We start from the raw sequence: 14,005 nt of genomic DNA, 5'->3' as shown, positions 1-14,005 counted from the left end.
CTATGGCTCTATGTGCTTTCTTTATAGAGCACAGAAACCCTGGGATCAGGATGCCAACAGATGGAATGATCATCCAGTTGCAACAAATCCACCAAGTGTAAGTTAATACGACATACAGTGGACTAGATTGGCATGCTTGCTTGCTTGTTTATCTTTATCTTTGCTCAGGTTTGCAAAATAATAATTTATTCATCATGTTGTCTTACAAACTTTTCTAGCTGTAACATAACTAGTACCCAGTTGTGCTAACTAACTTTATTCACAGGACTATGAACAGGGTCAGAATTTGTATGCTGAGCGCTTTTTATATGACCAAGGCAACTTCCAAGGTGAAATGCATGGCAGTGACTGGTCAGAACATCACAATGAAGATGAAGATAAAAGCATGTACGAGATTTCTGGCAGAGCTAGTGAGGATGGATCTGATGAAGTGTATCTGGGAGGAGATGGGTTTAAAGCATCTAGCCACTACCAACAAGACAATATATATCACCTTCCAGAAAACTTTAGGCCATACACAAATGGTCACCAGCAAGAGTTCAGTAAGCAACACAGCAAAGCAGACAATTTCATTGATGCTAAGAAGGAAAACCTGAAGGTATGTAGACTCTTTGAAGCTGCTATTTTGTTTTCTCATTTCCTGATACTCATCTTCCAGAGTTGTAAAAACTAGTGGCATTGCAAGAAAACTACAACCTCAAGATTAAGTCAGTTTGTAACTTTCAACTAGCAAATCTGGCACTTCTGAGTTGGGTCTAAGCTCTGTTGAAATCGTTAGGGCTTATTTCCAAGTAATGGTTTCCAAATTAAGGTCTTGGGTACTACATTTCACATATTGTTTGAGCCTGGTATCAGAAACATATAGAGAACAGAGGAAGTGTTTTAAGTAGATGGGTGTATAAAGAGGTGTGGGATATAGCTATTAATGATAAATTAACATGTGCCATTAAGGTAAGATGAGGAATACGCAGGCGAAATACTTTTGAGGAGATATGGAAAGTGTTTGTAGAATTTGTACTGTTAAAATGGAAAGGGGTCAGACCATTGCAAGAGGTGTTGAAATTTTGGGAGGTTGGATAGTTGCAATGGAATGGTCTTGGTGGTGGGGTGCACATTTTTATTCTTCTTTATTTATGATTATTACTTTGTAAAAAAAAAACAACAGAAAAAACAAATAAAATAAAAAATAAAGTACATGGGTGACGAGAGGCAAGGAGTAGGAATCCAGTCATATGTATTAAAGGGGGAAGTGGGGCTTATATATGCTTCCTTTATATGTGGCATTATACAGTACATGTATATTTCATAATTGGGTATTGGAACTCTGATAACAAATGTAAGAAGCGACTTTTACTTTTTAAAGAAATTATTTTTTTTGTTGTAGTTGCAATGTGGCACTTCAGAAACAACTGTGGAGCCTTACAAAGTAGTATATAAGCCATATCAGAATAACATCCAGCAATCAGTCCCTATTTCTCCAGATGCAACAAGAAGAAATGATGCATTTGAAGAGATGCAACAAGAATTTTTGGGTACTGGTGAGGGTAAGTTGTTAATTACTCTAAGAATTGATGTTCTGAGGGTAGCAGATGAGATATCCTTTATAGATGGTAGTGCCCTGTGATTTGCCTAAGTCAGGGACATGTGACTAGTTGATCTGTATGTGCTTTTCCCTTTAGGCTTCTTCAGTTTAGTCCCTGCCTTCTCCTAAAGTGGCTATATTTCCCCTGCTCTGCTCTCTTTGTCTGCTCTCTTTGTCTGTGGTCTGTGCTGGCTTCCTTTCCTGCTACTGCCCTTATCTCTTTTTTGCTCCTTTTCTCAAGTATTTTCTAAAAAAACAACAACCCTAACTTTCCTTCTTTACTGTTTTCTTTGGCTCCCAATTGGAAAAACCTTTGCAATGATGAAGATGCACACACAAGCTGGTGAAACAGTCTCTGAGCTGGTGGCTGGATCCATCCTAGCTAACCAAATGCACACTGCCAACACTAAGGGGCGCAAACAACTTGGTTAAGCAGTGAAGCAACACACACCATAAACTGGCTAGCGCCCAGGGCAGTCAGTCTAGCACCAAGACACTTCACAGTCACCATTTGCCACAAAAGTGTTGGTCCTGACAGAAGACACAACCACAAAAGCATGCCTAGAATATCAAGGGGACAGCAGATCATGCTTGCTCCTAAAAGAGGCACAAGCTTTCCTTATCTTTGCAGAAGAAAACCTGGCCTTGCTTGTAACACAGCACAGTACAACAGACTACTTAATCAGACTATATCCAGCCAGGAGAGTGAACACTGAACAGGCATGCCTTTTGCAAAATCCAGGCCAATATTGGACCTCTCTCAGGTTGAGAGGCAAAGACTCCAGAAGACTGGACGTGCTACACAGGTGATTGACACAATTCTGGCCTCCAGAAGGCATCAACTAACTGGATTTATGAGGCCTTTTGTGGGGAGCCTTTTCCAGATGGTGCCATAGAAAGCGGATGGGCAAACTGGCACCTGGCTTCAGAGTTCTTGCAGTTCCTATAATCTGGCGTGGAACAGGGCCTCAAGCCCAACACACTGAGACACCAAGTTTCTGCACTAACTTCAGTGCTATCCCAGGTGAGCCACAGGTCTGTTGGCCACATCTACAAGTGAAAAGATTCCTCAGAAGGGAAGCACTCCTTAGCTGACCAACAGTTCACAGATTTCTGACTTGGAGACTACGCATGGACCTGAAGGTGCTAGGTCAGCCTCCTTTTGAACCCACCAGATTGGTTTCTCTGTGCCTACTCTCCTTAAAAGTGGCATTCCAGGTAGTATTACCTCAGCCAGGCGTTCAAGGCTCTCTCAATGAAAAAAGAACTGTTTCACAAGGACAATGTGATTCTTTGTACAGTCCCTACGTTTAGCACAAAAACCAACACCACTTTCCACAGCACCTAGGATTTAATATTTCTATCCTTCTTCCTGCACTCCTCCCACCCTATAGAGCATGGGTAGGCAACCTAAGGCCCGGGGGCCGGATGCGGCCCAATCGCCTTCTTAATCTGGCCCGCAGACTGTCCAGGAATCTGTGTGTTTTTACATGAGTAGAATGTGTCCTTTTATTTAAAATGCATCTCTGGGTTATTTGTGGGGCATAGGAATTCGTTCATAATTTTTTTCCAAAATATAGCCCGCCCCCCACCCCCAGGTCTGAGGGACGGTGGACCAGCCCACGGCTGAAAAAGGTTGCTGACCCCTGCTATAGAGCGATTTTGGCACATGCTAGATTTCAGAAGGGGAGTCAGGACACACATCAAAAGAACAAAGCGCTTCTGACAAACACACAGCCTCTTTGTATCATTTCATTTCATTTCATCCTATCATAGCAAGGTGAATTAAGTGTGGGTGTGTGGTGTGGGTGTGTGTAATATGTGTGTGTTTGTGTAGATATATTCATATTCCTTCTAGTCTATGAATCAACATCTGTAGGCACCCAGGCATGTTATTGCTCACTTGACAAAAGTAACAGCTATTTCAGCAGCCCTGCGCACTCAGGCCAGCATCTATGTTTACCCATCCCTACAAAATGGGAGGCCCCATTAGCGAAAGTGGTGCTTCAGGTTAAGAACAGTTTCAGGTTAAGAACAGACCTCCGGAACAAATTAAGTACTTAACCCGAGGTACCACTGTATTCTGATCCCTGCATATAAGTGTCATAGTTGGCTCTGCCATCCAATTGTGATGGGGGGTGGGAATCAATTAAAAAGAAGCAAAGATGCATTTGGCAAAACTTCTGATATTTTTATCAAGATATAATTATCCCCCCCATTTAAAAAAAATATGGCCATATTTATATTAGTTGAGGAAAGCATACATATTTTAATATCTGATGTTTGAAAGTTGTATCTGAATTCACAGACTCTCCAGACAACATGCAGATTCTGCAACTTCAGGTTCTTAATAAAGCAAAAGGAAGAAAATTGGAAGAACTTAATAACCAGCTGGAAGAAAGAGCCCAGCAGATTAGGTATCTGTCTCATCAGCTTGCAATTGTAAAAGGTAAATCTCTTTGCCTTGGGGAGGAACCTGCAGAGTCTTGGTTTGGTTTGTGAGGATTCTAGCTCCCTTAGAAATAAAATATTTTATTCTCTGGCAGTGATGGGGAGCCCCCTGCCCGTAGGCCAGATTAGATCCAGAAGGAATCCCGATTTGGAATTTGAGGCTGTTTTCCGCAGTTCACTCCCACTTGGGATTATTGACCGAGATCACTTGCATTCTTGGCAGAGGTGTGTTAGAAGTTTGGGAAATAACAAAGATAAAATGCCAAAAGGGCAGTAAGAGGACCAGATATGCAAGAGTTAATATTGAAGTGCCTATTACAAATAATAAACAAGGCAGCACATTGTTATTTTGCTATAATTTATTGTCCGAACTGTATTTTGTGTGTTCATTAAATTAGAACTACACCAATCTTGACCCTAAAATTAAATTACTTCATTAGAGACACATTGTGTGTTCATTCTTTCCATGCTGATCATTGTATTAATGTTTACAATCGTGTGTGAGCAGGGACTGACTATTTCAGGGGGAGGGAACAGGATTCAACCAGTGGGCAAGATCATTTGGTCTTCCCACTACCCATGGGCCATTTTGACAGGTAGACATTGTAGTCCTTTTCCCCACCCTCTCAAACTTAATCAAGAGGTTTTAAATATTTTTCTTTCTTTTTTAAAAAAGATGAAAAAGATGGCATGTGTCTCAGTCTCCAGGAAAGTCAAAAACTCCATCAAAATGCCAAAGAAAGGGAAATTCAGCTTGAAGGCCAAATAAAAGCTTTAGAGACACAAATTCAGACGCTAGCTGCCAACGAGGAGCAGGTACTGTAACTATTACAATTCTCATAGTTATTAAAAGATTTGCCAAAGTACTGCAACATTTCAGAATTTTGTTGGTGATGTCATAAAGAAAAAAAGAGCCATCACCCATATATAGTAGGACTCAACTGGATTAGGATTGTTTGGAAAGATATCAGAGATACTAAAAGGGGAACTACAGGATACAGTCTGCAACTAAATCCAATTATAATGTTGTTAGATCATATTAAGCAGCAGATAAAGAACCATCAAAGGGTTCTTGTATCTCATTGTTGATAGCATCTCAGATAACGTTTGGTAGCAAAATCTTGGAGAAACAGTAATCATCCAGAAATTAATCAGTGACTAAGAAAAGTGTGTGACATCATGGTCTTGAAGAAAGCTACATGCTGGAAATTGCTTTGGGAAAGAAGTATGCAAACAGTCCACATTTTCAAGCAAAACTGGCCTTTTAGTATGTATTAGCATTTTTAAAAACTTGATTATTATGGATATTCTTAGCCGAATATAGTTGCGCAATACTTGCTTCGTAACATGATATGGCATTCTATTTAAGAAGTTGACTAGTTTGTAACCAGAGAATTTATGTCAATAATTTAATTTTGTTAAAGGGGCTAGGGAATCATTTTGAACTAACACATGTTCCTGTTTGATTTTTGTTTGTTTTTGTAGCTGATCAAACAGTCTAAAGTTGCAGAAGTTGCAATGGAAACCATGCAGCAGCAGCTCTTGGAACTTCGACGCTCTGACACCCTCCAGCGTGCAAGAGAGCAGCATGAGGCGATCGTTACAGCACTCAAACAGAAACATGAAGAACAAGCCTTGTCTTTGCAACAGAAACTGGATGCTAGGAATATAGCATTCCAAGAGCAGGTCAGATTGAGGTTTGCAATATTGAAATATCACACAAAGGGCATGAAAAGTTGCGATGTTCTGCTTTTTCCATCTGACAAAGATTCTAAATACTAACTCTCCATTTGAAAATACACGTGGAAGGGAAGCATACAGAATGCATACAAACTACAAAACCACAGAGCTCAGTTGTCTTCAGTGGCTTTCTCCTTTGTTTTAGAAATTGAAACAGATGGTGGTAACTATCCTCACTCCTTTGACTTCCAGTCATGGACCTGTTTTGACAAGATTCTGTAATGCTGAAGATCTAATTCAGCAAATCATTCTTAAAAAATTGGGGATCACTTGACTTCAAATTGTTTATACTCCAGCTTTCTTTCCTGCCCCACCGCTCCTAGAAGCACAGTCATTTTTCTCTTTTTAAATTGGGCTGCTGTTTCCCAAGGTCACCACCAGAGGCCCCTGGAGGACATTGCTCTTAACGTTGATAAATGTCAATTATCTACTTAAGCTCACTCCAAAAGCAGCCATCTTTGGGACTGGTGCATACTTCCCCACCTTCGTTTTTATTTACTAAAGAAGTGATTTAAAACTTTAAAGAGACTAAAGCCTTGTTTTAATTTTTCTTTCCCTTCCCCCTCCCTCCCTTTAAAAAAAATAGCACTAGTGAAGCAGATTATATGATGTATATTGGACCTGTGCAAATATATTCTGGAAAATATGCAAAATATGATTGCATTGTGTCTGTTACCCCCCAAAAAGTTTACATCTTAAAATAATAATAACAATCAGAACATGGTAATTTGGTGGTGAATTGCTAATTGAAGCAAAAATGTTAATAGCAGCCAAATGACATACTTAAGGAATCTCAACTGAAGGAGAGTGGATTAATAATAATAATAAAATGGTATCTGGTCATGATTTCTATGCTTACTGTGATGTACTGTTTAAAGAAAAAGTCAGAGCAAAAACCAGCTTGAGAGAACTTGGTTCCCCTTAAAATAAATTATGAAGAAGAACTATAATTTTGAACTATTTAAACTTTTCCACTGCTGGTATAAATCTGAGATGCAGAAGATGAATTAGATAGCTTACAATGGAATGAAAAAAAACCAAAATGTCTATACATTTTGTCAATTGTTGTGTTATTTGATTGAGAATATGTAAATAGTTTTATGTTTCTGTGTTCCACACTCCCCCAAACCCAATTGTGAAGTATGGATGATTTTGGGAACAATGTAGCCTATATGGACACACATTCTGGTGTGGGTTTGTGTTGCTTGCTGTTTGTGTTCAAAGACATTTCTCTTTAAATAAGCTTTTGATTCTATTGCTTAGCTGTTTTGCCTCTTTTGTGCTCTTGTTCTGTGATGCTGCTTTTAGTTTGGTAATTGTGTTTTAATGAAAGCTTATTTGACTCCATTCTGGAGGGGGAAGTGGCATAAAATTATTGTATAGGAATTGACTGGAAACTTTTTATACAATTCTTTTATCAGTCAGAACTTTGCTGCCATCTAAAGGAACATGTGAAACAACTTGAAAGAACTCTCGAGGAAAGCAAAATGGAAAAAAATGAAATTATCAGTCGGCTCTCAAGAAGTCTAGAAGAAAGCCAAAACCAGTGTGCAAATCTGCTGCAGACAGGTTTGTCATATTTGCATTGTTTTGGCGGCAAACATGAATGAAGATCTGCTCAAGTTTTGAATAGGTATTTGCATGAAAAATCACAATAGTCTCAAAACAGTAACCTTTAAAGTAAAGCTAGGTGCAGATGAAGAAACCATATGTCAGTTCCTTCGGAACAATAGCTTAATGCTATTCTTAAGTATCAGCTGAGCATGTTAGTTATTGGGTTTTGAATTTGTTTCTGAGGAACTCCAGGTTTCCTCAATGGAAACAGCAACTATAACAGAGCCCTGGTAACCTGTGTATTTGACATCGCAGAAAGCTGTTGATTCACAGCTGCAGGTGATTAATGGGCACGTTCTAGGAATGCATTCTTGGTTTGTGTAGGGCGGGGTAGTCAACCTTTTTATACCTACCACCCACTAATGCATCTTTCTTGATGGTAAAATTTCTTACTGCCCTCCAGTGCTTGATGGAAGAAGGATTCAGCTTGTGCCATAGAACCCCCTACCGCCCACCTAGAACCGTGAAATGCCCACTAGTGGGCAGTAGGGACCAGGTTGACAACCCCTGGTGTCGGGTGAAAAGTTGGCCCAACAAGCTTACCTAGCGAATCCTACAAACACCATACATGCTGTGCCCTAGAATCCTCTGAAAAACACTTAGGATTCCGTGGCAAATGTACAGTTATTCCTTGGCCAACAAATCAGTGGTAAAAAGAGTTATTTGAGAGGTAGGAATTAAGAAAGCCCCTCATCATATGTAAATAATCCTGGATTGCTCATACATTATGATGAAGCTCATACGGCGCTCTCTTTGCTTAGGGTGTCATCCTAAAAAAGCGACTAGATCGGATACCTAGGTGGCATAGGTGGTGAGAGGCCTCTTGCAAGGAGAAAGATGGAAAGTTTCAGTAGAATAAAACTTCCTTTTAAGCGAACCTTGCGTAACAAGGTAAATAAGCGATGATGAGTGTGGCAGGTGATACTTAAGTGACATAAGCCCTGCCAACTCCACACTGAAAAATATTCCTGCTGGCTAAAGAAATACTGTGAAATGCCTCTGTAAGTGACATTAAAGATACCACTGTATACATTTAGACATCTTGTTCCTTAAAAAACCTCCAAAAACTTAACTATTTTACCAAGCCAGCCTTGTTCATCCTGTTTTTTTTGGCAGAGTTTCACAGTTTCCTTCAGCTTCGGGCAAGCTAAAGAAAAGCAAACATTGGACATGTCTTATGTACTCATCATTACTTTTATTTTAAAGTGCAAGGAAAAACTCAAAGGAAATAAAGCTGCCACAGTCTCAAATGCTGGAAAAGATTTTTTTTTTAAATAACCCCGAGAACTTGAGTACCTTCCATTCACACAGGGCCATAATGTCCACATCCTCTCTGTAGTAGAAAAATCCAGTGTTTCAGTGCATCTTTAAAAGGGTAAATTTAAAAATGCTGCTACCTGATTACTGTTTCTAATTTGAGTTATTAATGTATATTCTTCTTAATGCCAAAATAGACCTTAGTCAAGGTCACTTGACAAACCCCGCCCCCCGTCTCTGCCGTTCTTACCGTATACTCACGATATATTAATTCCAGCTCTTTCTTTTCAGGTTTGGTGAAGGAGACAAATCAGTTACGCATGCAGCTTCAGCAAGCCCAGTCTGTCCAGCTGATAAGCAATGAAATGAATAAGGCTCTGCAGGTTGGTTTATTATCCTGTTTAAATACTTTACGATTTTGGCCTGGGCACTATTTCAAGGTGCTTACCTACTAAGCTCTAAGCAGCATGGGGTCCAAATACCTGAAAAAACACTTTACCCTATACCAGTCTAGCTATGTCTTCAGATGTCCAGGGGAGGCTCTTCTCAAAACTATCTTAACTGGGCCTTCTCTCTTATGGTGCCTTGTTGGTGGAAAACCCCCTCCATGGTAGTGCACCTGGCAGTAGCCTTGAAATGCTTTTGTTGCCAGGTCTAAACCTTTACTGATTTCCCAAGCTTTTTATGCTGCATTCTATGTTTGTATGCCCATATATTGCACTTTGCTGCCCTGATATTTTTTAATGGTTTATAAACATTCCAAAAAAGGGTATGTTGGTGTATACCAAGATCATTGTGATGTTGGAGACTCGACTGAACGGTTTATTTTTACTGTCACTAATTTCAGCAGTCCTAAATTCACTTACTACGGAGCTTGCTGTTGAACTCATTGAGGATTACAACAGAGTAAATATGCATGGGATTCCCCCCCCCCCCCAGTGTGCAAAATACAGAGTAATCCTTATCCCATGTATTCTTTCATCACACCATAAGATTGATTCATTTTATTGGTGGAGGATGATGTAGGCAGACATGACAAAAGGCTACCCCATGCATTCATTGTGAACTGGAGCTTTAGCCTACTTTAAAACTTCCTTTATATTTACCGTATTTCCTAGCGGAAAAATGGCACTTAATGACATATCTGTAGTGAGAAGTGTGCTGCCATTAAGAATATGAATGAATGAAGTTTTATTACCCATCAAAGATATCTGTGCATACTATAGGGTCACCTCTTGCATTCAACCCATCTTCTTGAAATCCAAGAATCAAAGGAGTCGTTCCACCGGGCATTTGCCCTGAATTCTTGGAGACAGTGTCATTGAGGGTCACATCTGGATTCTTCCAGTAATCAGTCGGTTGTAATAGACAGCACTCAGACACTTCCAGAATAAAGTGGCCCAATGAATGTCTGTCAGTCCCTGAAGCTGTTTCATTGATAAATTCCTTTGATCAGATACTACATGGTGCCCAACATGGGGGAAGGGTATGACAATAATATATATATCTTACCAGTTTCACTTTATTTGGCCCACAGATCATCATTGTCACATATAGGTATTTTAAGAAATTAAACAGATGCTTAACTGCACACTCAGCTATGACTACAGTCAACAAACATTTTGCCAGGGGCTTCTGTTCCTGGCCCCTGTGCGCATTGTAGTGTGTATAAGCGAGTCTCACTCCCGTTCCACCCTTTTAGTGACGTGTTTCATGACATTTTTTGTTATTTCTGGGTTTGGTGCTGTGCGCAATTGCACATCTTTTGGACTCACATTAATCGGTCATAATAATTGGTTAAATGTTAGCAGGCCTATATTCCTAACCTATTCTGGATTTGTTTATCTTCCACCCCTCACCCCTGTGTTTTAGGAAGAGTTAAAGGAACTTAAAGAAGAATTGGTTTTATATGAATCTGCTGCGAAACATGGTGTGTTTCTCAGTGACCCAGGTGGAGAATTGAATGTAGACATGACTGATTCTTATGTAGATTTGGGTATTAAAAAGAAAACTGGACTTAACAGGTACTGGGTGAACAGCTTTCTAATCTGAAAATGACTAATAATGAAATGTTGTCCAAATAGTATCATATTTCCCTATTATGTTTTAAATTTTAAATCTCACTTTCACATGGGGCTTGCAGTAGTCTGCTATCCAAGGGACTGTTCAAGTCCATATCTACTTAGCTTTAGTAATTCTGAAGAATTAGTTGTTGCCTTCCCATTCCCTGGACCCCTAAAATTATTCCTCTTATTAATGTACCTGTGTGATACATGTTTTCGTTACATATTTAAATTGTACTTTTAGGTAAAATACAACCGTTACTGCATTCTTTTTATTCGTTTTTCTTCTGTAGATTATTACCAAAGTAGCAGTGGTTTTCATAAGAAAAGAATGGACTTGTAATAGTTGTGTTTAAGATTGATGTAAAGATACAGTGTAAACCTTCATTAGTAAATTTAAGGCTGCAATGTAGTGTGGTGTTAAGTCTTTGTTTTTAAGCCAGCATAAAAATATGCAAGCTGAAGGTGTACAGCTTGAGCTATATTTGTGGTGGTAGAACCAAAAATTTAGGGCATGTTTATTTGGTAGTACCAAAAATTTAGGGCAAGTTTATTTGGTCTTGTTTATTTTGCAATTTATAAGCCACTTCTTGGGTAAGCCTTCAAGCAGCATACGATAAAATAAAAATAACAGTAAAACAACAATGAAAATGTTCAATAAAATAATAGCACTATAGCAAAACAAGATGCCAGATAGCTACATGATAATCTCTAAATGGTACTCCATTTAGGAGGAGAACCATGTACCCCACCCTGTGATCCCTGGAAGATAAAAGGTGGTATATAAATGCAATAAATAACTAAAATAAACTGGATGGTTATTACTCTCCTTAGGTAAAAAACTGAATGGCTAGCACTGCTATAATCAGTTATGGGGAAAGTTGAAATAAGGCCCCAATGACAAAAGCCAACTGGAAGGGTAATATCTACATGCAAAAGTGAATTTGTGAGCTCTTCATTTGTCGTTTAAGTAAGCAGGTGCCTTAAACTCTTTGATAGTGAGTCCATTTTAAACTACTCTGTTGCCAGTTATAGCATCCTAGAATTGCAAGGCTAGAGCTCTCTGCAATGAATAGAATACACAGTCCAAGAACCAGATACCAGGTCAACTTCTATTGCCGCTTCAAAGCAAACCTGAAAGGCAAAGGATACATACAGATAAAACTGTTTGCCTCATCCTACTTGTTTATTTGGGAGCAAGTCTCACTGAAATGGAACTTTAGGATGCAGCCTTAGTACATAAATAATTCCAAGTGGCTCAGAATCTCAAAGTCTCCCAATAATTATGGGCTACTAATGCAACTATCCCCCCCCCTTTGGTAATGTTCAACAGCACTGCACTGACTAAAGAAGCAGATAAAGAATTTTCTAAAGATGAGATCATCTTACAGCTGAAGATTGAACTAGAACGTTTACTGAATAGTAACAAAGCAAAGAGGAACCGCATTTCTCGGTTACAGAGTGACCTTGATGATTACCAGAGAACAGTTGAAGACCTGAAGGCGCAAGTAGTGAAAACAAATGTGCATGAGGTTTGTTTTAATTGTGGGGTGCATTTTGAAATATTGATATACTTTAAAGTTTTCTCTTTTCAATTGGAGTAATGAATCATCCTATAACTACCAATTGCCCAGGAAGTCAAGAAACATGTGATAAACTTCTGGGTCATTCCGATGACCCCAGGTTCCTCCTTTTCCTGTCTTCAGCCAGGACTGAGCCTTTTCTCATACATCCTTTCTTTCAGCATTTCCACCATGCCCATATTCTTCTCTCTATTATTACCTGTTTGAAGATGGCTGCTATTGTAGTTGGAGGCAATGCCCTAGGTCAGAGCTTTCCAAACTGTGTTGCGACACATTAGTGTGTTGGCTGCAGTGTGTAGGTGTGTCGCATGAATTGCTCCCTGGGCCTTGAAAGGGGTTAGTTTAACCCCCAGTTTGCTAGTAAAACTGAATTACTGTGTTGTGAAATGATGCATGTCTTAAAAGTGTCAACAGCATGAAAAGTTTGGAAAGCCCTGTCCTAGATAATATTACACAAAGAATAAAACAGGTGATTTTCTTCATAAGAAACTGATGTCTGCCCTTTTGGTAGGAGCCAAGTTTTATTACAGCTATATGCACTGACCCTTTTGTTATTTTAATTTCCTGTGCTTAGCTTAAAGCACACTCTTCGTGCTGAACAACTGTATGTGATGTTTTTGCTTACATGAGAGAGTTGCTTAAGAATAAGATGGAGTACTGTAATTTAGGTTCTATAACTTGGTTTACTGGCCTAGGATAAAATGGCTAGAATATGATAGTGCTGGCTGATGGGCTGTACTGGATATGTTGAAACCTTTGCCTTGCTGCTGAAACATATTTACTTGGAAGTACAGTTATGTGAATCATTTAGTTGCTTCTTGTGCTGCTTGGACAGTTCTTGGACCTGGAAAGTCATGTGGGAAGCACTGACAATAGTTATTCTTCTGCCAAAATTGCCCAGCTGGCCCTAATATTTAAAACTCCACGAGTGTGCCCTACTTGCTATAGCATCCATGTTGCATTACCTGCCATACCAAATAAAACACAGACACTTACATCAGGTTTTTGGATAACAGTGTATTAGGACATAATTTGACGGCTTTGTGCTGTGCTCTGCAATCATGGCTTTGTTCCACTTAGCATAAACCTATTGTGCACCAGCCAGCAAAAAGAGGCACGTATATAACACACAATCCTATCTGGATCTAGTTCCAAGTGAGCTGTGTTTTGGTACTCTCTGTGCTTTGTATTTTCTTTTTCTGCCAACAACTTGCATCAGGGATGGTTAGCATGGCTTTCCAGATGTTGTTGGACTAGTTTCCATCAGCCCCGGCCAGCACGACCAGGGATGCTGGGAGTTGTAGCCCAACAAAATCTGGGGGGGTCTACAGGTTAGCAACCCTGATACGCATAATTGACAAATTCACCTTGTGAGTGGTAAATATTGCATGTTGGGGTTACATTTTTACTTTTTCACTTTTGGAAAGTGTTGGGCTTCATTTCTGATTCATTTCAAATGTTCCAGTGTTAGCTTTCATCCAGATGGCATGTACTGAGTGGCTTCACAAGTGGCTTTGCGAAAAGTTTTTCTTTGGCATCTCTCACAAAGTTTTTCATTACCTGACAATTTAGCAGTCCCTAGTCCCTCCCTCCCTTTTTTCTTTCTGGTATTGGTACTTTAACTGTTACAGCTTCTAGGAAAGGCCAGTCTTACCTCTGATTGGGGCAGCACAGAGCTATTTTGCTGTATATGTATATGTGTATATATATATATG

The 14,005-nt window shown here is 39.5% G+C and overlaps 1 protein-coding gene across 4 annotated transcripts in view; it reads left to right on the top strand.

The window, feature by feature from the left end:
* The window catches only part of CEP152 (centrosomal protein 152), a 43,552-nt gene that overhangs the window by 10,224 nt on the left and 19,323 nt on the right, over window positions 1-14,005 (top strand). For 3 of the 4 annotated variants that reach the window (XM_083411794.1, XM_083411793.1, XM_083411795.1), the window contains 10 exons: window positions 28-97; window positions 266-598; window positions 1,385-1,544; window positions 3,891-4,031; window positions 4,710-4,849; window positions 5,519-5,719; window positions 7,195-7,342; window positions 8,936-9,027; window positions 10,517-10,668; window positions 12,041-12,239. In XM_083411794.1, coding sequence (XP_083267920.1) covers window positions 28-97; window positions 266-598; window positions 1,385-1,544; window positions 3,891-4,031; window positions 4,710-4,849; window positions 5,519-5,719; window positions 7,195-7,342; window positions 8,936-9,027; window positions 10,517-10,668; window positions 12,041-12,239 — 1,636 coding nt within the window. Of the gene's footprint in view, window positions 1-27; window positions 98-265; window positions 599-1,384; window positions 1,545-3,890; window positions 4,032-4,709; window positions 4,850-5,518; window positions 5,720-7,194; window positions 7,343-8,935; window positions 9,028-10,516; window positions 10,669-12,040; window positions 12,240-14,005 lie in introns of those variants that run through there. The other variant, XM_083411796.1, reaches the window with a different exon arrangement.

This window comes from Podarcis tiliguerta, assembly GCF_965153285.1.
Source record: "Podarcis tiliguerta genome assembly, chromosome: 14".
In the NCBI taxonomy this organism is placed as follows: domain Eukaryota; kingdom Metazoa; phylum Chordata; class Lepidosauria; order Squamata; family Lacertidae; genus Podarcis; species Podarcis tiliguerta.
This window is presented reverse-complemented; position numbering and strand designations above follow the sequence as displayed.